The 24,067-nt window shown below is 47.6% G+C and overlaps 1 protein-coding gene across 4 annotated transcripts in view; it reads left to right on the forward strand.

Annotated features, from left to right (window-relative positions):
- Positions 1-1,561: 1,561 nt before the first annotated feature.
- Positions 1,562-24,067, forward strand: part of NR4A3 (nuclear receptor subfamily 4 group A member 3) — a 36,191-nt gene continuing 13,685 nt past the window's right edge. Inside the window, exons 1-7 of one of the 4 annotated variants that reach the window (XM_028517782.2) lie at positions 5,395-5,562; positions 6,467-6,538; positions 7,843-8,801; positions 12,367-12,496; positions 12,959-13,131; positions 22,718-22,917; position 23,076. In XM_028517782.2, the coding sequence (XP_028373583.1) occupies positions 7,845-8,801; positions 12,367-12,496; positions 12,959-13,131; positions 22,718-22,917; position 23,076 (1,461 nt within the window). In that variant the 5' untranslated portion in view covers positions 5,395-5,562; positions 6,467-6,538; positions 7,843-7,844. Of the gene's footprint in view, positions 2,170-4,211; positions 4,473-5,391; positions 5,563-6,466; positions 6,539-7,842; positions 8,802-12,366; positions 12,497-12,958; positions 13,132-22,717; positions 22,918-23,075; positions 23,077-24,067 lie in introns of those variants that run through there. The other 3 variants (XR_004902269.1, XR_004902270.1, XR_004902271.1) reach the window with 3 other exon arrangements.

The following is a 24,067-nucleotide window of genomic DNA, read 5'->3' on the forward strand; positions in this document are numbered from 1 at the left end:
TCCTTCCTTCCGAGGCTGGATTGGAACTTGCGGCAATGAAGAGGCTCTGCTCTGTTCCTCTCCACTGGGTCAATTTTCGGGGCACCCTCTCAAGGTCTCCTACACACCACCCTGTCTCAAGTGGAAGTGGAAGCGAAGAAATATACCTGTGTCATATATATAACATTAGTTTTGTTTTTAAGTTTCTGGTGCTAGCTAGAACCTTCCTGCATTCTGAAACGTGTGCTGTAGACAACGGGATCCTCTCCTTTCTCTCCTTCCCCCTCACACAACGATTGTGACAGGTCAAAGAAATAAAATGTCACACCTGAATCAAGCGGACACACGGAAACAATGTCTGTCTGCATTGTTTCACTCAAATATTTTCTCGAAAATTCAGTTCTTTAAAAGGGGTTGCTTCCATACTCTGGTTTCTCTTCGGATCGCATAATTCCTTCGTCTTTTCAAAAAGGATGCTTCCACTCCAATGCAACCTTTGGGACTAGGAATCTTTAACTCATATATTTGTGTTTTTGTTTTCGGCAAGAAATTTACACTTAAATTCACTTCCAGTAAGAAATTGCTCTCGCTCACACAGTCGCCCAGGCTTTTGGCACACCATTTAATGACAAATGTGTCCCAGGAGGCCAAAGCAAATCCCTTAGGGAGGGACTGACTAATAAATCTTGCTGATTGATTTCGAAATGTTTAATTTGGGAGATGGGAAAGTAGGCCCGTGTACAACCATCAAAAAGTGAAAGTGCGAACGGAGAGTTCAATTTCTGAGGAGGGAGGGGCAGGGGGAACACTTATAACAGTCAGACCCGCTCAGCTGTTCAACACGTGTGTGTTTTACACACATTTAAATAGTTTCTGCTTTAGGAAGTGCGTGGATGGTGGACGTACATTTTGCTGGGTTGCAATGGGTCCAGTTATGAAACACATACCTTAAATATAAAGAAATAAAACCTTATCGTCTCAGAGCCATCTGTATCCCTGTGTGAAACACGCACCCAGCAAATGATGGGAGCACAGGGATCAGCCTGGGCGCAGAGGGCTGAGCAGACGTAAACAGTTCTAGAACTGTTGCTGGAGGAAAGCGCAGCTGCCCCCTAGGGAGTCTGGTCTGGTGCCTGACTCCATCTGCACCCGCTGCCAGGTCACTCGGAGAAGCTAGCTGGCGGAGCCTTCTCTTTCGGAAGAGCTGTCCTCTCCCTTACCCCCTCGCCCTGGCTCCTTGCCTCGGGGCAGCCTCGGAGGCGCGCCAGCAGCACTCCTCCAACTCTACTCCACCCCAGCCTGACAGCTGGGCGGTCCCGCCTGACCCGCGGGCGGGCCTCTGCTCTCTCTCGCAGACTCGTGCCCGGGCGAGCAGCGCCACTGCAAAGGGGTTGCCAGCGCGGGTCGGAAAGACCTCCGGGCTGGGGCTGGCTACGCCGCATAGTTTCCATAGTGTCGCCCGGCGAATGGCCGGGTAACGCGCGCGCGCGCGCACATGCACACACACTCACACACACACCCTCGCACACGCGGAACCGGCTGGGCCAGGGGAGGGAGGAGGAGGGTGACGTAGCGTCCCATGGCGTCACATTGACGTCTTGCATTCCAGTCACTCTATGGAGAGGCCGCTAGGGCTCCTGTGGCATAAATGACGTGCCGAGAGATCGAGCGAACGCGCAGCCGGGAGAGCAGAGTCTCCTGCCTCCCGCCCCCCACCCCTCCAGCTCCTGCTCCTCCTCCGCTCCCCACACACAGACGAGCTCACACCCGCTCCCTCACTCACACACACAGACACGCGCGCTCACACGCTCCGCACACACACTCCACTCTCTCCCGCGCGCTCACACCCCTCTCGCTCTGCGCCCTCTCGGGTGCAGCGCCGCGCGGCAGCCGGACGCCCCTCCCGGGCTCACTTTGCAACGCTGACAGCCGCGGCCGTGGAGGTGGGAGCAGCGGCGGCATCCTTCCCGCGGCGGCGGCGCGAGCCTGGACGCCCGCGGAACCCCTCGGCGGCGCCCTCCCATGAGTCGGGATCGCAGCATCCCCCGCCAGCCGCTCGCCGCCTCTGGGAGCCTCTGGACTAGTATCCCGCAGCCTTCCGGGACCGCAGCCGCGACTCGCCACCAAGTGCAGATTTCGGGGCAGCTCTCTAGAAACTCGCTCTAAAGACGGAACCGCCACAGCATTCAAGTACGTATTTGAGACTCGCCCGGTTAATTGGGGGACTTGCTAAAAAGTTGGCGCGCGGAGAAGCGTCGCTCCCGAAATTGACAACTTTGTGCGTGGGGCTCCCCCCACCCAAGACACATACACACCTCCTCGCGGCGGCTTTGCTCGCGGAGCTGCGGGTGGGCTCTGACCTGAAACTTTTCCCTCGTAGCGGACCCGCGGGGAGCTCTGGAGCTCTTGGGATTCCTCCCCCAACCCGAAGGGGCGAAAAGCCTCTAACAAAGAGGAGGACCGGGATCTGTGCAGTGGCAGCTCCAGCGACGTAATTCAGGGTATTTCGGCTCTAGTTGTCATGGTAATGATGCTCTCGGCGGCCGCGGCAGCGGCGGCAGGGAGTTACGGCGACGGTGATGAACAGCAGTAATTTTCCTGCCTTTTAACTAGGCTTGAAAATAGGGGCCCCGGTGGGTCCAAGTTAACACACCTAAGAGTGACTTCGAGCTGGTTGGCTGAGAGCTCGCCCGGGAGGGAAGGGGCCGGAGCAGCGGCGGCCAGAGTTTGCCCAGGCGCTCGGAGGGTCTTAGGGAAGAGGGCATAATTGTAGGAATGCGGCTGATTGTATTGAAATGAGCCCGGAGCTCCACTAAGCACGTCTGCCCGGCGTCGCCGACTTGCCCGTTTACACTTTCCCTTCCGAGGTAATCGGGTGTAATTGCGGGCTCCCGCGCTCCGACACGCGTGGGGACAGTGTCCCTCTCCTCCGGGCTTGGCTCGGTGTGGGAAAGGCAGGTCGTGCTCTTCATGGACAGAACTCGCGCTTTTGGAGAAGTTGCTCCGAGTGTCTTACTCCTAATAGAAATGAAAGTTCTCGGTTGTGGGAAGAGAGCGGCCGTGCCAAGGCAGTCTGCGGGGACTGGCTTCCAAAGGCGCCTCTAGAACCTTTCCGAAGCTTTGGGCAGCCGTGAGGTTTAAGCATTTGCCCCTCTATTTGAAAGAACGTTCTTGGAGACCGCCTTTTATTTATGCCCCCCGGGCACTCCCCAGGGAAGAGGTGGCTGCAGGGAGTTTGGAAATCAGAAATCCCGGGCTGCTCGTTATCCCAGAGTCTTGGGGTGAGGGGAGAGGGGCACAGGGCTCCTGTTCAGTCATTTCATCGCGACTTCAACCCTGAATCTTCTTTTCCCACGGCGAAAAGATGTTTTCTAGAACTAAGTTGGGGAAGGAGAAAGCTGCCCAACGGGGCCGCTGGGCACAGTGAATGAAGTTAGAGTTTATTCGCGCCACCTTGGCTGAAGGAGATGCTCCCGTGCGAGTGTCACAGAGTCCTGAGGCCGCAGCAGCCTCCACACCCGCTCCCTCCCCCCACGCCCACCCACTCCCTTCCCTGGGACCCTGCGCTCGCAGGATTTCTCCTCGCGGTTTGTCTCCGCTCCCTTGGTCTTTCTGAGAATCTCTGTCTTTCCCTTTCTGTCGGTCTCTCCTCCACTCCTTCTGCCCCCGCCCAGCCTCCGCCCCCGCTCCCCAGGGTTGGAAACTCCGCGGAGGAGCCGGGGTCACAATGGTGCGTTTCACGGTTTCCTCCACACGCTTCACCACCGGGAGGGGAACACGGGGGTGTTCCTTTCGTCTGCCCACGAGAAAGAAAGGGGCTTTGACAGAGGTAGTTATTTCTTCCTAATTTACAACCCCGAGGCTCCGTGCTCCCGGCCCGGCGGCCGCGAGCAGCAGCCACGGAACGTGTTTCCAGGCGAGGAGGCTTTGCCTAGGTAACCCGACCTTTGGGAGGGGTGGGCAGAGCCGCGGGGTCTCGGCTCAGCCGTAGGAAATGTGGTGTGGCTCTTTCCCGCGAAGGCTGGTGCTCGAGGGGAGACCCTTCCTCAAAGAGACGCGACCCTCGCCCACCGGAGTCAGAGGCTGATCCTCGGAGAAAGGCTCCGATTGCTAGGCCCGTGGGAAGGGCGGGAATGCGGGCACCTCCTGGAGGCCCCCACTGAGGATGCGGGATGTGGAGGACTGGAAGCGCGAGCTGCCGCCGTGGGAAGATCCGTCCGTGCCTGCGCTAGAGCTCGCTCAAGCTTTCCATAGGATCCTTCGGGGCTGGAGAAGAGGCTGCGGCTGAGATTGGGGGTGTCAGGGAATCCCCCATTCCCTGGCCTTCGGGGGCTTCCTGGACCTGAAGGCTCCGAATACCTCTCTTTGCCTTCAGGGAAGCCGTAGGTTCCGGGGCTTCGGAAGAAGACACTTCCATGACCCTCGCAGACCGCGCACCCGCGGGGACTGCGGATTTTGTTTATTTTGGCTCCACGTTCCCTCCCCCAGGAGCTGTGAGTGGGGCCCGACAAAGGGGGCGCTATAGGGCGGAGTTTGGGGCAGTGGGATCCTTCCTCGAGGCCCGCGGAGCCACGCTTTTAGCTACAAAGTTTCGCTCAAGCAAAGCGCAGAGACACTCGCCCTGGAGCTGCGCGGGCGCCCTCTGGAATGTGCCCCCTCGGGGCCGCCGGATGGCCTCGAGCCTCGAAGTCGCCCACCCTCGAGCATGCCGCCCGCTGGGTGCAGGGGGCCTCCCTCCAGCTGCGAACGCCATCCGCCTTGTCGCCTTGCTTCCAGCGTGGGCCTGTTTCCCCCGTGCCCTTTTGTTTGCTTGACCCCTGGCCCCCCGCAACTCGCAGCTAATAGAAGAGAAGCTCCATTAGCATTTAGAATGAAAAGCTCAGACTTTCTTAATTCTTCGGGGCATTCATGCATTCGTTCCGGACTTCGTGCATTTCCTATGCAATGTGTAAAATTTGTATTTGAGGGGCGGGGGCGGGGGATTGGAAAATGCCTATTTTCCGCTCGTGCACACTCACTGACACCACCCCCCCCCCCCCAATTCGGGCGGAACTCTTTCCTCAAGTCCTTTTCCTCGCTTGTTTTCTTGAGTTTTTGAGCTGGAACCAATTCTGGGGGCAGATAGATCAATTTCTGGGCGACGGCAGGCTTTGCGTTTTCAGCCTCCTTCGAGTGCCACAAAACGGCGGTGAGCGCGGCTGGTATGGACAACTATTCCTCGGGTACCCCAAGGTGGTGTGGTGTGTCTTGTTTCGGGACCCCAGTCACCTTGAGCACTGCTTTCTTACCCTTGAAATTATTTGTAATTAACGTAGCATTTCTAAAGGCCCCCACCAACTTCCAATACGCCCAGGCCCTGATGACTCAGCCTGGACTTACTGTGACCTTTGTTCTCTCTCCGGGTGTCCGCAGAGTCCACTGCGGAAGAGCGCAGCCCGGCGAGCCCCGGCGCTGTGACCGGACCCTCAGCTGAGCCGGGAAGCACCGCCGCCTCGCCTAGCCGCACGTCATCGCCTCCTTCGCTCTCAGCCTCCGCTGGAGAGACCCACAGCCCCACCATTCAGCGCGCAAGATACCCTCCAGGTAGGTCTGAAGGCACGACCCCTTCTTCCTCCCCAGCTGAGAGAGGCGAGTGGGGAAGCCACACAACCAGTGGGCAAACTGGTCGATGTGCCCAGTGCCAGGACAGTGACTGCTGAACAAGTATTTCACAGCACAGGTGGCTTCCTTGCAGGAAGCTCCTCTGGATACCACACCCTGTTGCTACCGAGTGGAGCAGCCAGATTAAATTCAGCATTGCATGTCTCAAAAAATATTTCTCCTAAGAAAAAAATGCAAATACACCATAGCTTAGGATCTTTCAATACATTTTAATGTCTTCATTTTTGCTCTCCTTTTGTATGCAGTTTATGCATTTGAGAGTTATGAGGTCACTTAGAGCAATACAGAGCATGTTTTGTTTGTATAAAACCCCAATCACTTGGGCACAGAAGTGTGGGTTATTGAAGCTCAAAGGGAAGGAGAAAAGGCATTTGACCTAAAAACCAAGGAGTCAATTTGAGTTGGCAAAAGAAAGGATTGCAAGCTTGGCTTGTAACGCCTCTTTATGCATTTGTCAAAGGGATACCAGGTGCCAGGCCTGTGTAGGCACCAAAGATAGGCAGGTAAATAGAACTCAGTTCCAGCAAGCTCACTGTCTAGCTGGAAAGCACTTAAAGACACAAGAGCAATAGGTAGGGATGGGCAAGGAAGGATGACAGAAAAGACTCAGAGAGAAATCCTAGAGGTCTGAAGGGAGAAGGAGAACAGACGAAACATCAGGTAGTGTTCTTTCTTTTAAATGGTTAGTCTCTCATTTCACCCCCAGCAACTGGTCTGTAAGGAGGCTATGTGAGCCTTTAACTTCAAACTAGTGAGTGTTTTTAAGGCCCTGCTTGAAAAATCAAGGCTTGAACTGGCCTCTCCTTATCACTGCTTCTTCCAACAGGCCCTCATCACCTTTTTTCAAGTCAAGATTCCATCCCATACACGCATGACTCAATCAGATTTGGAAATGTGGGTAAGAGAAAGATGTCAAAGGAAATGTGAAGGACTCACTCTTCTATTAGTCACACCTTTTACATCATGCATGCCAAACAGACGTTAGGCACCTGGTTTTCCTTTGGTTCAGAAAAACCAACCACCAGAAATTGCCCCATTTTACCATTTATACTTAGCCATCCAGAAAGGGAAATAATTAGATAAGTCATTCGCTGGAGCCAATCATTCTCAGGGCCCTCTGATCCAGCTCAGCCTCTCTGACCTGTAGTAAGCACCCTGGCTACCAGTCGCTTTGGGGGTTCAACACAGTCAAACTGGAAGAGAAAAAAATAAAACTATTAAGAAACTGCTGTCTTTTTTAGGGAGACCGATTCTTCTGTCATGAGAAAATATGTAAATTAACTCACCTATTATGATAGCTGTAAGCTGTTGTTACAAAACAGCCACTGATATACTTTATTAGTCAGAACTGGGGAGATATATATTTATATATATATATATATGCATGTGCACACACACTGTATATGGCAGAGGGCAGGTTTGGTGGGTGTTCTGTTGCAGCTGCTGATTTTCTTTGCAGATGGCGCAGACTCCCCCGAGTCCATTTCCTGGGCCTACATTTCCACCTCATCACCTAACTGCCTGCTGCCATCCACAGGGGTCCAGTGCGTGTGGGCTGCCAGCCCCACCTGGAGGCGTGGGGAGGAGGTGGGAGAAAGCGACCGCAGCATGTGTAGGTAGCCTTGGTTGACACTTACAAAATGTTAGAATGTCACTGTTTCCCTCGGTCAGTAAGTCCCATGTAGGACACCTTTTATTGACTAATTCATAGGTTTATAAATCAATTTGTGTGGCTTGGGGGACCACTGGCCTTTCCCCCAAAGACAAACCAACAGAACATCCACTGGCTTTCTTTCTGTCCTCCAAACTAGTGGCTGAAGTCTCTCCAATTAATTTGTAGGGCCCCAAACCACTCCTAAAAACATCGCTGGGCCTATTCGAGAAGACAGCAAATCTCCCAGATCTGGTGGAGGACAGGGCCAGGGAAGAAAGGTGGGCACAGAGGTCCCCAGGAGGCCCCCAGGGGCATCCTGTGACCCCTCTGACAGTCTCACAGGGATTCAGCTTTCTTCCCTGGGAAGGAAGGAAGGAAGGAAGGAAGGAAGCATGGGACTTTGGATCTATGCTACCAGAAAGAGGAAAGGATGTCACTTCCTTTTTACTTCCTAGACCTAAATTAAAGAGCAATGAAGTCGGCGCTCCCTCTTAGCCAGGAAAGAGTGCTGACTTGCTTCTGAGAGACCCTTGTCCCTGTCGCTGCAGATATGCCCTGCGTGCAAGCCCAGTATAGTCCATCGCCTCCAGGTTCCAGTTATGCAGTGCAGACCTACAGCCCAGAGTACACCGCGGAGATCATGAACCCTGACTACGCCAAGCTGACCATGGACCTCGGCAGCACTGAGATCACGGCCACGGCCACCACATCCCTGCCCAGCTTCAGCACCTTCGTGGAGGGCTACTCGAGCAACTACGAATTCAAGTCCTGCCAGTACCAAATGCAGCCCCCTGGGCCGAGACCTTTGATCAAGGTGGAAGAGGGCCACGCACACGGCTACCACCACCACCCCCACCACCACCACCCGCACCACCACCACCATCAGCAGCAGCCTCAGCAGCAGTCATCCATTCCACCCCCCTCCGGGCCGGAGGACGAGGTGCTGCCCAGCACTTCCATGTACTTCAAGCCGTCCCCGCCGTCCACTCCCACCACGCCGGGCTTCCCCCCGCAGGCGGGGGCGCTGTGGGACGACGCGCTGCCCTCTGCGCAGGGCTGCATCGCCCCGGGCCCCCTGCTGGACCCGCCGATGAAGGCGGTGCCCACGGTGGCGGGCGCGCGCTTCCCGCTCTTCCACTTCAAGCCCTCGCCGCCGCACCCGCCCGCGCCCAGCCCGGCCGGCGGCCACCACCTAGGCTACGACCCGACCACCGCCGCTCTCAGCCTGCCCCTGGGAGCCGCTGCGGCAGGCAGCCAGGCCGCCGCGCTCGAGGGCCACCCCTACGGGCTGCCGCTGCCCAAGAGGGCTGCCGCGCTGGCCTTCTCGCCGCTCGGCCTCACAGCGTCGCCCACCGCGTCCAGCTTGCTGGGCGAGAGCCCCAGCCTGCCGTCGCCGCCCATCAGGACCTCGTCGTCCGGCGAGGGCACGTGCGCTGTGTGTGGGGACAACGCTGCCTGCCAGCACTATGGCGTTCGCACCTGCGAGGGCTGCAAGGGCTTCTTCAAGGTGAGCGCACACCTCCCCTTGGCGCCAGCCTTCTCAGCCACCCGCTCAAGTGAGCATCTAAGTGGGTCCTTCCTCCGTTTGAGAGACACAATTGTTACCTCTCTGCGTTCCTGTAGCACAGCACCATCGCTTCCACTCTCTCAGGGTGGTTTAACTTGAAGTCCATTATAGGAGGCCTCCCCAGATGGACTTGGGGGGGCTTTGAACTTCCTGGCTTGGCATTATCTTATGATCATTTTTCTAGAGGGAGCTTTCAGCAGCTTTTCAAAGAGATCTCAAAAATGCAAAAACCTCATCCCATGTCTCCTCTGTCCATTCTGAGGGGTAGGGTCAGTGTGCCAGGCCATGGACATTTGTATCTCATTTAACCTTCATAGTAAGAGCTAAAACTGTTGAATCAGACAGAGCTGAGATCACATTCTGGCCACTCACTATTTTTAAGTGTCTTGAGGGTAGATGATCAGTATCCTTGTTTTGTAGATGAGGAAATGGAAACTTCAGAGAGGTTATTCAACTGCCCAGGGCACACACTCAGAGAGTGAGGGGGAGACAGGATGCCAGCTCATGTTCACACACCCCAGAGTGTACCCGTCTTCGCACCTCTGCGGCCGCAGAATAGGCAACCCGCTAGACAGCTCCCTCCATAGAAAACAGGAGCTGGGGGCTTACCAGTGCGCCTTGCCTCTGTGCCACACACAGTGCCGGGGCGTAGAAGGTGTTCGTGATCTCATAGACCGAAGGAGGGTGTTACAGTGGGAGGTTTCGGCCTCACCCACATTTTACCTGTGAGGAAGCTGAAGCCTAGAGAGTCAAAGCATCATGTAGCTCATTACCAGTGATTGATCAGCAAAAGGAACTTTCCAACTGGTTTCTCCTGACTCTGGAGTTGGGCGCTCTGTATACCACTCAGGGGAAAGAGACCTTGTTCTCTTGCAGCTCTGCTTTTGTAATTGGCCCCCAGACTTTTCAGACACTTAATTCTCCCCACTCCCCTGACTGTTATCTCAGGCATTTGCTAAACCAGGAATGTTCTCCCACAATAGCCCTGCAGTGCTGGGCAGAGTGGAGGGAGAGGGGAAGCTGGATGCTGATTGGATAACTAGGATTTGGGGAGCCAATAGGATGTCTCTGGGAGCAGGCTGGACTTGGAGAACACTCAGATAGGAGGCCTTGATCTGTCACCTAACAACTCTATAACGTTGGGTGTGACGCTTCTTTCTAGGTCTCAGTTTCCCTATCAGGTGAATGAAATTCAGAGAAGGGCTGTGAGTATTAAATGAAATAAAACAATTATAAAAGCACCTTATAATCATAAAGGGCTGTAAAACAATAGTTCATTATAAGTGCAAACTACAAAATATTTGTAAATATTCACATGTTTCTGGATTGGTATACATACCAACAAGCAACCATTATTTTTGATCTGGGGATAGAACTCATGTGACGAATTAAATTCTGCAGAAAAAAATGAGGAAATGCTGTGGGAAGACTTTGCAATGTAAGTGCCATATAGAAGGTAGGCACAGGATTATGATGTTTTAAACGTAGAACCCTGAGGTTAGCCATTTTTTTTTCATTCTTAACTACTCAAGCTTCACCAGGGTTACTTTCAAGGAAGTGCATTCCTTTCACAGATTGATTTTTACATAATTTCAGTGGAAATGCTGAAGGGCAGTGAAACAGACAGCCAAAAGGGGTGGGGGATTGAAAAACAATTAAGAGATGGGCAAGTAACTTCAAATATAACCATCCCTGAATAATTGAGAATTGACGAAAATACAGGAATGGTAATACATTCCTGATCTAGAAATGTCAATTAAGTGTTCCCCAACAGCGTTCCTTTTCTGCAGCAATGCCTCGAAAACAAATCTATATTTGATAGGGCGGGCAGTAGGATGGAGAGAACCACCCCACAGATCTGTTAATTAAGGGAACAGGAGCAGGTTTTACCCAGTGGCTTTCTACCATTAAATTGAATTTTTTTAAAAAAATGTGACATGAAATGCAGTTAATGATGGAATTCCGTGATTGAACTGTAACGATCTCTCCCTGTCCTTAAACTGTGCGGCCACACACAAGCGTGGGAAAGCTTTCAGGTTATCAGGGGAATGTATACCCGACACAAAATGCCACCAGCCCTCACACTGGCATGCAGCCTTGAGGACAAGAAATATGGTTTTAGAAATTGCTGCATGTTCGGTGAAAGAGAGCTTCATTCAGGAAACACAAGTCTCCTACTCTTAAAGACTGCTGACAATTTAAATGCCGGAAACTCAGAAGCATGTCTGTAGTTTGGAATTCTGCATTTTAAATTACAATGACCTACGCATGCAGGGAAAATGTATCTGGTTTTGTGAAATTTTAGTTTCATTGAAGCGGCTGAGCAATGATCTCCTGAAGTGAAATGAAAGGGCGATAGGATGGAAACTGATGCATGGGAGCTGAGGATGGCTGCAAGTAAAGCTTGAACACTAGTCCAGAGTTTGGGGCAAGAAATAGATCACTCACCCCAAATTACCTGGATTTCTTTTTTTTTAGGCTTATCAAATAAATTCCAACTTTCTGCCATAGTTGGAGTTGTATAGATTCAGGTAGTTTCTGAATGATTTCATCCTAAGTGGTAAATACATACATTTATTTGCACCAACGTTTTTAAGTTAAAAAAGAAATCAAACCTCCCTTATAGTTGGTGCATGAAATTTTGCTCAGTTATTTCTCCATGTGTCACTTTGAAATTAAACGTGATTCTGAAGAATACAACATTACTTTATATCCAAGTTCTATGAGGTGTCTTTTACAGTATGGCTAGTTTGATGTCTATGCCTCTAGTCATTTATGAAATAACCTATATTAGTGGGAATTTTCATTGAAAATGTATGGCTGTCATAATCCTTTCTCTCTCTCTCTCTCTCTGGATGTGATAGTGGTTTTTAGTGTCCAATTTTAAGATGTTGATTTTAAATACCAAAAATAGCCATTTACCATCTATATTCTTTTTATGGATAAAATCAACTACACGGGCTGATTAAGTGATTTTTCGCCTTAAAACATTATCTCCTATATATTTTTGACTAGACAAATCCCGATGTGTGCTATTTCTGATTTCATCTCTATTAAGAAACGAAGCCAGTTACTGATATTTGACTTACAAAAGTGACAGCCAGCAAAGTACATCCCGGATAATTTTTATTTTATTTTAATAAGGTCAGCAATAATCAGAGGAGTAGAACAAGTAGAAAATTGTTCCCAAAGGGATATTAAAAGTGGAGATAATCTAATCCTCCAAGGTATGATGTGTTGACCTGGTAATTTCAGATATGATTTTATCATTCAGACTTGGATGTCTCCTGAGACTTGCTTCAGAACAATCCGAGATGATTTTCATTGTCAGCAGCTAACACTAATAAAATTGTTTTTCCTGCAGGCTAGCGTGTTAGGAAATTAAATTTATCTAATTATACGAATTGCACTGTCGCTTTTCACATTGTAATTAAAATACATCTTGTCAGGTTCTACCTCTTTCCAGAAACTGTTAGTTGACTATCCCTGTATTGTGTTTTCTCAGAGAACGGTGCAGAAAAATGCAAAATATGTTTGCCTGGCAAATAAAAACTGCCCCGTAGACAAGAGACGTCGAAACCGATGTCAGTACTGTCGATTTCAGAAGTGTCTCAGTGTCGGAATGGTTAAAGAAGGTATGGATATAATGCTTTTTATCCAACTTGCGTATATGTATTTTCAGATATCACTGAGAAAAATGTTAACATTTATGTTGGGATAGTGAATTTTCCTTGTTTTCCTTTCCTTCCAACATTTTATTTTCACAGTGTATGTTTACATTTAAAAATAGCTAAGGACTACTTATTCTAATTTCTCAAAATCAATAGAGAGCTGTGTACACACATCTTTGTTCTATTTAAGAAGGAGACTTTCAGGGCTAATTCATTACCAAATGCAAGTATGGATGACTTTAATGCTGCTTGTTTCAACTCTCATGAAGTCATTGTGTGAATATTATTCCAAACTTACTGCCATTTTTAAATGGTTGGTCTATTAATGATTGCTCAACAGTGAAGTGTTTTTTATTTCCTTTTGCGATTTATGGCTGTTCGTGAATATCTTTGAAGACATCTTTTCTCTCTTTCTCTCGGCACCAGTGGTCCGCACAGATAGTCTGAAGGGGAGGAGAGGTCGGCTGCCTTCAAAACCAAAGAGCCCGTTACAGCAGGAACCTTCTCAGCCCTCTCCACCTTCTCCGCCGCTCTGTATGATGAACGCCCTTGTCCGAGCTTTAACAGACTCCACACCAAGAGATCTTGATTATTCCAGAGTAAGTTTTCTGATGTCCTGCTTTCGAATGAATGATCAGTGTCTCTACTCATGATACTAGTAATAAGGGTTGACTGAATGACTTTGTAAGCCTGCCACTGTGCTAAACAGTTTTCATACCTTTTGTATATTTCTCACTTCATTTAGCAATTCCAGGGCATCCGTTGCACCAAATAATTTTGCCTTATTGGATCCCTGAATGCCTTAACAAATGGCCCTGACAGTGCTGCACCTGTCATACCTATTGTTGCAGGGTTCCTGGTGGTTGTGCCAATGAAAATCTGCACAGGTGAAATACAATTTGTAGATTTCTTTTACGGCTTAGAGAAAGTGACTACTGGTTTTTTTCATATTATGATCAAACCCTCTGGGTGAGCTTTAAGCTATCCTTAAGGAGTTTACCCAATTTTATCAGCATTGATTGACCTGCTGCTTATTCAGAGGGATTAGACCATCGATGGAGAGGAGCAAGCTCTGGCCTTGACATCAGGAGGACTGGGATGGAATGCTGCATGTGCTGCTTCCTACCTGTGTCACCTGGCTCCTGCTCTTGGCTGTCTCATCCCTACAGAGGGATGATTACAATGTTTAACCTCAGAGGGATGTTCCGATCGTCAGTCACACAGGAAGGATGGTTGAGAAAACACTTGAAAGCCATAAATGATTACCAATGTTGTTATCAAGTCAACCAAAATGTATCAACATTTTTATTTCATGTGAGATACAGTAAAATGTCATCAGCCTGAGTTCTGCAAGTTGCCAGAAATTTAGATAACAAAGAAGAACCAAGAAAAAGGATTTTCTAAGCAAATGTGTAAACATTACCCTAAGGCAGGTTTTGAAAAGACTTAGGAAAGCAAACGTCTAGTAAGACAGGGTCTCGCCAGAGAGGAAAAGGAATAAAAAAGATTTCAATTATTGGGCAATTTCTACATGCTAGACATTGTGGTACATTGTCTCATTTAACCATTTAAAGAACCATGATCTGTAGGGATAGCTACTCTCACTCTAAGATAAGAAAACTTAGAAACACAATTTGCACACAGATCAGAGAGCTCTCAGTCTAGGGATCCCCAGTTGGTTGGTCTGGCTTGGCAGCTACTACCAGGTTTTCCTCCCCAGGTCTAATGAGTATTTCAAACTTGCAACTGAACAGGTACAAAAGAATGCGAGTGTGCCTGTTATGCGTCCTTCTTTTAGGTTACAGTGTTGTGATTGGTACATCTACTTCAATTCTCCTCCCCCCATCCCTACACTTATTATGGGCTGTGAAGCTTCTTCTCATCACTTGATCACAAGATTTTGTAGGAGAAGCATGGGAGATCTTCAGCACCAAAGGTTGAGGACTCTTATTCTGATTACAAGTAGCATATTTTGACTAAAGTCAAATCTCAAATAATAGTTTAGCATAACAATGCAGTGGTTAAGGCCTTGGGCTTTGGAACTGTGCAGGCTTCTAGATTAAAATCCCAGAAGCATCATTTAGTAGCTGGATAACCTTGAGCATCTGCTTAAACCTTTTAGTGCCTCAGTTTCCTCACCTGTGTTATGGTATAATAGGTATAATATCTACTTCCTGGGGTTTGTGAAGATGAAGTAAGATGACACTCATCAAATCTTTAGCACAGTGCCCTCCCTGTGTGTCATCTCTGTGACCAAACCTCATTCACCATCTGTTGGATGTTCTAATGAGTGTGAACATTTCACATGTCAGGTGCCATGTAGCAATACCTTTAAGGTAAGTGTTATGATCTCTGTTTCAAAGACGTGGAGATTAAAACTGAGAAAGGCTAAAGGACTGAATGAATGCCCAAGATCATAAAGCTAATGCGCATCAGAAATAGAATTAGAAGCCATGTGTATTTGACCCCAAAGTCTGTGCTCCTAAATACCAAATTTGACTACTTCTCTGGTTTCAGTGTGAGAGGGTGCTGGGAATAAAGACCTTCTCCCTGAAGGGACTTTGGCCTCCCCTCAGGCAATTTTTCTGACTTAATGAAGCTTTCTGGCACTGCCCATGCCAAGACTACATAACACAATCTGTCATTCTTCCAGGATATTTAAAATCACTTTTGGTGGTCTGGCCAGAGAATTGAGGCTCAAAAAGTGATTTTTGAGGCCCCAAATTATTCGATTATAGGTCCACATGGACTACTCAGTTACTCAGTGGCAAATCCCCCCCCACCCCAGCACTTCGAGTTGTCCCAGCTAGGAACTGTCTCCACACCGAGAAATCAGTCCAGCATGTTTGCTCGCCTCTGCACCATTCTGTGTGTTAGACCAGAGTCATGATCCTCATCAACAAACAGTTATCCAATTTAATGGTTAGCTTTGTCCAAAATAGCAGATTGACCATGACAGAGTCTGTGTCACATTGATCTACCTTTGGGGCCTGGCTCAATTTTGTAAAGCGTATTTATTTTAATTGCATTGTTTTGGAATCAGATTGAACCTCATAGCTTGGATTCTCTTGCTTTTAGATGGCTTTATAACATTATCAAAAATTGGACCCAAATCAATTAACTTTGAGTTTTTATCAAAAACTTGGATGAAGGCAGAGAAGGCATGCTGATCACATTTGCAGATGACAGGAAGCTGGGAGGGATCGCTAATATGATGGATGTCAGTATCAACAGTCAGAGTGATTTCGACAGGTTGGAACAGGATGGGCTGAAACCATCATGGAGGAAGTTAACAAAAATAAATGTGAAGCTAAGCATTTAGAATTTAAAAACATGGGAGGGCCTTAGCCTGTCAGTAGTCCATGTTAAGAAGATCTTTGGAGTCTATTCCATGCACACTTGCAACGAAGCAACAGAGGATACATGACATGTGGTGGAAGAGAGAGATGCCAAATTACCTTGGGCAGCAGGAGTATGGTACCAAAACCAAGTTGGGGATGGTCCCATGGACTCTGTCCTCTCTATCAGACCACATGTCAGGGTCGAGTCCAATTCTAAGCTAGGCTCAAGAGGAATGTGGACATACTGCTTCTGGAAACTTGTCAGGGACGATTGGAGGAAATGACCAAAGGTAGACAGGAAGGGAAAAGGTTTGGCAGGATTAGGTCACTCTTTTGCCCTGTGGCAAAGAGGACTGTGGCTCTCAAGGACAGATCTGGAGGAAGAAGGAGGGGCCCTGTTTCAGCTCACCCTGAAGACAAGGATGAGCTCTCTTAGCTACAAGAGCTACTGTGGAAGCTGTGATCGTCAATAAAAAGGAACTAAAGAGAACATGTAACAGGATTTTTCACTAGCAGAGAGGCTATTTTGGATGATATTAAATTCCTTCCAGCTCTAAGGTTTTATGATTCTGGGGTTCAGCTTATTATCCCCAAATGCAAGTGACTATATATATATATATATATATATATTGTTTTTTAAGTAACATGTTATTTAATAAGATTGAACTTGCTTTGTCCTCTAAAAAAAACAGCACAAAATGAATGAAGCAAGATGAATTTATTGAGCACCTAGTACTTAAACCCCAGCTTTATGTGATATAATTTATGCCTTTGGTAATTTTTTTTAAGAATGTCATTCATTGAAACTCAATTTTCATAGTACCTTCTCCTTAAAGTTTTATATTTATAAATGTACACAACTGGAAGTGACTTTGGGGTCATCTAATCCAACCCCCATGTTTTCAGAGGAATAAATAAAGGCTTCCAGGGGTTAAGTGACTTATCCAAGGTCAGTGGCAGAGCTCAGCCTAGATCTAAATCTCGTCATTCAGGGCATTTGAATATGTTTCCTTTTCACCATGCTGCCACTTCTATTTTATGACACTTTAACTAGCCTTTTTAAAAATTACAATAATAGTAACAGATATCCATTGGTTTTTGAAAAGACAAACCATTTAGAAGTGGGCAAAGTAAAAAATGACAGCCTCTTCATTTGCTCCTGCCCATTAACAGCAGTGGTGTGTACCCATAATTTATTACATTTTAAAGAAGAATTTTCCCTGTCAGTTTTGAGTCAGATAGTTGATTTGATGGAAACAATTTATAAAAGGTACTAGCTTCCCTTTGTGAATCAGGCAAATAGAGAAATGAAGACATGCTTGCCAGACGTGTATGTACATTCCAATAGTCTCGTGTCGGCATATGTGCCTTTAAGGTAGTGCGCCGTTTCGCTCACTGGTGGGAAAAGGAGGTGGAAGAGTTGTGTTCCAAGTCACAGAGGGAACGAGCGTTTGCGAGGCCAGAAAGAGAGTGCTCGCTTTGTGAAGCGTTCCTGGCTCTGGGACCGTCACGTTTCCTTTGGGCCAAACTCCTCTCCTTCAAAACTGAGCTCAGATCATTGTATATCAGTGCAGTCAAAACATGTCACATTTGATTTGTTTCTTCTTAAAATGTTGCTATTCCCTGCCCCACAGTTGCTTTTAATTTAGCAATACAAGTATATATAGATACTGGGCTTGGTTTCAGAGCCTTCATAATTACTAATGAGAAAATAAACTTAACCTCCTCATTAGTTGGTCATTTCAAGTATTTTTCAGCAAACCAGGATGTCTTCTGGTAATTGGTGTCACTTGGTGTAGTAACAGACGCCAAATACAAGAGATACTGCTTAGATAAAACCAGGCACCAGCAAATGGCATCTGAGTATGTTAACAAGATAGCCTGAGAAATAACATGGCCCACACGTGTCAGACCTACAAAGTAAACAGCGTGAAAACTCTGCGGACGATGGTTTCATGAGGCTCCTCTGAAACGGCCGCCAGTTCATTAGACGATTGCAGGCCGGTTCCTGCTCCTCCGGGAACCCGTTTCCTCATCTGAATGGTGAGGAGATCAGACAGAGTGCAGGCCTGTGACCCTTCCAGCCTTCTCATTCCCTCACTCTCTGATCCTCATGCCTGCTGTAACTCCACTGCGGGTATGGGTCAGCATTTCCCAAAGTGTGGTGCCCAGAATGCCTCTACCAGAAAGAGCCAGGGTGGTTGCTTAAAATGCAGATTCCCTGGCCACACCCAGGCCTACAGTATCAGAACTGGCGGAAGGGAGAAGGCAGGCGGGAGTCGCTATTTTTACAAGCACCCCAGACGATCAGCACACTAAAATTTAAGAACCATCAATATACTTTAATGAGAACAATTCGATTTTACTTTGAATCTCCTATTTCCCAGCTTTCCTTGGGCTGACAAGGAATGAGCAGTAGGGATATAGATGTTCAAGAAAGCAGTTAGTTCATTTAGTAAGTATCTATGGACTGGCTCCTGGGTGGCTGGCACTGTTCTAGAGCAAGGGGCACATTGTTGCATAAGAAAAGCACCTACCTTCATAGAGCTTACCTGCCATGAAAGAAAGAGAAAGTAAACCAGCAACTGCAGTGATGCCGTTGGTGAGAGGAGGAGGTTTTTGTTTGTTTGCTTCTGGTTTTGTTTTTAAGAGGAGTTAATTAGGTAAGAAAAGACTACATACAGGGAAAAATACATTCACTGCCAATTTTTAAAGTGTCCGTTTTTAAAGTATAGAAGCCTAAGAATATGTATACATAGTTTGGCTTACAGGATGATCACGTCTAAAATATATAAAGATGCAGGGGGAAAAGTAGCATTGTAAGAGCAGATAACATGTTCTGAGGGTTTTTATATGTTTAGCCTGGACTGACAGGTGAGACAGAGTAAATACCAGATTCCATGCTGCTGTGAACGTATCACATTGCTAAATTTTTTTAGGGCTGGTATTCCCATTCTAATAATATATTTTAGGCCTGGGCTCTGCCTGAAATCTGACCTGTACAGCCATCTTATTGCCATATGAAATGTGTAGGCTCATTTCAATTTAAGTGACTTTCACTGTTGTTTGTAGCTCCAGGTTCTCATTCCAGGTGCTCTGGTGAAATCACCATTAGACATTAGGTGTCAGTAAATGTAACACTGTGTTTTAGACTGAAAGTCAGATTTTCGATGGGTCAATTATCCATGAAAGCTAGAATGAAAAGTTAGCATAAACAGGAAAAAAAAAAGATTCATTTCTAAAGTCTTTCTCTATTTGGCCTAAGTTTGACTGTAATGATCAATAAACAAATATTTCCAGATTCTCTTTGGCGAACCCCAAACCTGCCTAGCCCTGAGAGAGTAACATAGGGGAGCACGCAAGCAGAGATGGGGGGCTGGTTCTTCCAACTCCAGGTCCAGTATTCTTTGGTGAGGTTTTTATAAAGTGCTAATCCAGTCAAAGAAAGGATCTAAAATGTTTTGTTGTATTTATCATTTGCAACATTTAATGTAGCTTTTATTTGTTTAATTGTTGTGTTTCTTTAAATCTTATGTTCAAGTAGAGGGGATACTTGGTTTGTCTTTTCCCTCAGCATTGGATGCTGACCCTTGATTCACCCCCAAGTTACTGGTGGCTCAGGGTGTGTCTAATCTGGCTCCAGAATCCTGGAACGTGGACTAGAATCACTGCAGGTGAAGCCCCGAGGGTCTGGCTGGAGCCTGGCATGCCAGGCCCACTGGCTTTCCTCCTTGCTGGGCTTCATCAGAGAAAACGGCACATGCAGAGCAGGCAGGGACGGCATTTCCCAGTGTGCAGGATGCATGAAATGTGAGCCCAGCAGGAGTGGGGACCTGCAGAGGACCCTGGGTGAGAGCTAAGTGCTCTGGAGTATGGTGAGCACATATGAGAAGCAGAGAGATTATTGAGTTGTGAGCCATGGTTTCAGGGAAGTCAGTGCAGAAGGGAGCCGTTAGGTCCCATTCCCAGGAAAAAAGTTTACATCCTGTAGTCTTTTTTCTCTCCGTGTAACACACACTATTTTAAAACAAAATATGCTGAATCAAGGTCAGACTCTAGGCAACAACATCATACCTGGTGTGATAGCCACATTTAGAATCATTGCATGCAAGAGCCGTCACATGGAGCATCACCAGGATTGCTGACACTCTGGCCATACTACACACCCTAGCAAACTTTTAAAATGGAAATCATAGTGTCTGCTGTCAAACCATAATGGACTTAAACTAGAAATCAATAACAGAAAGATAGCTGAATGCATGAGCCAGAAGGAATCCTAGGGACTCAGCTCCTGCAGTCACTTCCTACTTCCTGCAGTCACTTCCTCCTTCCTACTTAGAGAAACTAAGTGGCTTGTCCAGGGCTGCTGGCGAGCCAGTGCCCACAGCCTGGAGGAGGGTCTGTGACCTGCTGCCTCTACTCTGTGTCACTACTCATTGGAAGCTTCACATGTAGTGCTGGCAGCTTTCGAAAGGTGGTTCTGCCCTGATTTTCAGCCTGCCCTTTGAGAGTATATGGAATTAGATTCATACCAGAGGAGAAGTTCAAAAAATAAAATAAATCCCCTTTTTCTACTCTCTAGTTAATAGTGGTGTGCATGCTGAAAAGATGGTGGCGAGAAGGTGACACCAGGACCGGACTAACGTCCTTAACTAAGCAGGGACTTTGCTCCGTTGTATCACAGATCGTCAGGGCTTCTTAGAATCTGGGCCCTGGGTGGGATTTTCTGGGTAACAGAGGACCCAGGGGTTTGAACTGGACCTGATGTTATAGGATCCTAGAAAGTCAGGGCTGAAAAGTAGAACCTTCTCCCTTCTCATAAACATAGAGCTGAGGGACAGGGAGAGTTTTCAAGTTAAGCATCACAACTGTTATCGGTATCATCACTGTCCCTGGGAAACACGTTCTCTGGTCAGGCCCTTCCCATATCTTATCACATTTAATCATCTCAAACCAAATGCTGGGGAAGGTATTGTCCCAGTTTTACAGAGGAGAAAACTGAAGCTCCGAAAAGTGAAGTCATTCACCCAGATACTAAAGCTGCAGAGCTACACTATTTCACAGATTAGGGGACTGGACAAATCTAGGGTTAAAGTAGCTCGTCCTCCTTGTCTGAGTTTCTTGTTGTTATTTATGATGCCTCTTGGGAAGCACAAAGAAAAAAAAGACCCAATTAAGACGAGTGCCTCATTTCCTCCTACCTAAGTAGGGTCTTCCAATAAGGAATCTGGCTGCTTATTGGCTGTCTCCTCTCCAGACAGGTAGGGCATTGTGGCAACCCAGGCACTCCTCTCGCTCTCTTTCACTGAGCAATGTTCAACAACTTCTGACTGAGGGCTAATCACGTGCCAGCCACTGTGCTGCCGACAAAACATGGGGCCAAATGAATACATATCTGGAGACCTCCAATTAGAGCGACGTAAAATGCTTTTGTAAACTATACCACAGGCTACCAGCTAACGACATCAGACATTATTAATAGCCAGGAGGGGTAGGACTGGAAAACCACAGGCCACGTTTTAAGTCTTGGCCGTACCGCTGCTGTTACGTAACTCGGGAAAGTCTCTTAGCCCTCAGAGCTGCTCCAAGCCTCAGTTACCTCATTTGTAAACTAGGAATTAAAATTCATACCCCAGGAGATAAGGGATGCGAAAGCACATGCAGCTCTTTGTGTGAGGGAAATGATGTGCGTACTTGCAGGGGTGTTTCTGCAGAGCTGTCTGCGCTGCCGGCTGTCTCTTCGTTCCCACCTGACTTTCTCAACTTTCTGCCTGATAGCAGGGAATATCTCTTCCGTGATTCAGCAAACCTGCCTGACTCTACCAGCATATCCAAAAGCTGGGGAGAGACTTTATTCCTATTTGTATCTTTCTTCTCCGGGGACCCTCTAGATCGATTCTGTCCAATAGAATGTTCTGCAGTGACAGAAATGCTCTCTACACTACACGTGGCTATTAAGCTTGAAATATGGGCTAGTGTGATTGAGGAACTGAATTTTTAATTTAATTTTCATTAATTCAAGTAGCCACACGTCCTGAGTCTGATGGTGCACAGCTCGCTGGGCCCTGCCAAGGGGACACCCTTCCCCCATCCTCTTCCTGGTTTGTTTTGTCTCACAGAAATTCATCTACAGCAAACAAACATCATTCTCTTCTCCTATTCATTCATTCTGTCATTCCCCAACTGCAGTGTGCATGAGAATCACTGGGAAATCTTGATAATACAGTTTCTCGGGCCTACTCTCAGAGTTTCCAATTCTGTAGGTCTGGGGCAGGGCTTAAGATGTTCCTTTCTAGTACATTTCCTGGTGTTGCTGATGCTGCTGGTGCAGGGACCACACTTGGAGAACCGTGGGTTGATTAAGCATCTTGTTTGGAGACAGCTGTGCTTTAGTGGAATCAGTAGATCCTGGAGGCTCATGCAGACACAAATCCCTGAGGTGTTGGTTCTCAACACTGGCTGCCCTTTGAAATCACCTGGGGAGTTTTTGAAAGTCCCCATGACCAGTCCTCAACCCAGACCAGTTAAATTAGAATGTCCGTGGTGATGACAAAGACATGAGTGTTTTTTTAAAGCTCCCTAGGCGATGGCAGTCATCAAGGTTGAAAACCACTGCACTGATGGGACTTCCACACATTTCTTTGTCCCTCAAGTGATAACAAAATTCACTCTACACCGAGGGCCATTGTGAGAATCAGAGACTGTGAATGCAAAAGGGCTTCATAAACTGCAGGACCTAAAAGTAAAGATTCAGGCACAGACAGTCTTGGAAGAGCCCATTAGCAAATGTGCTGTCATCCCCGCTGAGCTGAGATAACGCTGCTGTCTGCGGTTTGCTTTCCAGTACTGTCCCACTGACCAGGCCGCCGCGGGCACGGATGCTGAGCACGTCCAACAGTTCTACGACCTTCTGACAGCCTCCATTGACGTATCCAGAAGCTGGGCAGAAAAGATCCCCGGATTCACTGATCTCCCCAAAGAAGATCAGACATTACTTATAGAATCAGCCTTTTTGGAGCTGTTTGTTCTCAGACTTTCCATCAGGTAATTGCTATTATTTTATCTTCCTTCAGTCCCCTCCTTCCTTTGAAGAAGTTGGAAACCTGCTGCGTTGCAGATGAGTCATCAGCGAGAAGTTTGGTCAAGAAGGGAATATAAAATATGGTCAGCATTTTAAAAACGGAGTAGTGGGGGCCCAGCAGGGTAGCTCAGGGGATCAGAGCATCTCCCTGACATGCCAGGGCTGTGAGTTGGATCTCTGATTAGAGCACAGTCAACTGTGGGATGGCAGGTCGATGCTCTCTCTGTCTCTTTTCTCTCTTTCTCTAAAATCAAAAAAATAAAAAATAAAAAAACCTGAGTAGTGGGTACCGCGTTGGACTGGAAACCAGGACTCCTGGGCTCTACCCTCAGTCCTACTGCAGACTTGCTGTGAGACCCTGAGCAGGTCACTTGCCTCGTCGGAAGTTCAGTTTCTTTCCCTGTAAATTGGGGAGGTTGGATCTGGTGACCTTTGAAGCTCCTTGTAACTCGAGCATTCTGTGATTCTAGAAAGAGTCGCATGGTGCATAAGGTATTTCCTGGGAGCAAGTGTTTATTTTGAACATCGCATTTCCCTCACGGGTTTCTATTTACAAGTCAGTGTTCCAGTGCACCAGATGTGGCTGTAAAGAGTTCCCACAGCTCCTCACCCCCGCAGTGATAGCTGCTGGATCAAAAGACTCGGTTCAGCCCGTCATGCTCAATGTCGCCCACACAAAGTGGGAGTTCTTTTTCCAAAAGCTGGAACCTGGGATCCTCAGCCCATCTCATCAGGTCCACCTGTAGCATTTTAAATTTAATCTTCCTTGCTTCCTTACAGTTATGGATTTTTTAGCAGATGGTACCAACATTTCACCAAATATATAGGGAAAAAAAGTCCCCCTTTCCTTTTATTTTCTTCTTAACCGCCCCCTCCCCTCAATTTCATACTGTGTTACCAGAATTCTTGTGTAAAGTGCTGATTCCTATGCATCATTCCCCGGCTATTTCCATTTGGAGCTCTCTTAGAAGGAGTCCAGAAATCCACATTTTACCTTCTGCTCCAGTGCTTCTGATGCCAGTGGTCTGAGGTCCAGGTCTTAAATTCTGAGATTGAGCCATTCCATCCTTGTGCACCTCTGCAGAGGAGACAGAGGTGGAATTGCAACTAGAG

Source organism: Phyllostomus discolor, chromosome 3 (genome assembly GCF_004126475.2).
Source record: "Phyllostomus discolor isolate MPI-MPIP mPhyDis1 chromosome 3, mPhyDis1.pri.v3, whole genome shotgun sequence".
NCBI classification, from domain to species: domain Eukaryota; kingdom Metazoa; phylum Chordata; class Mammalia; order Chiroptera; family Phyllostomidae; genus Phyllostomus; species Phyllostomus discolor.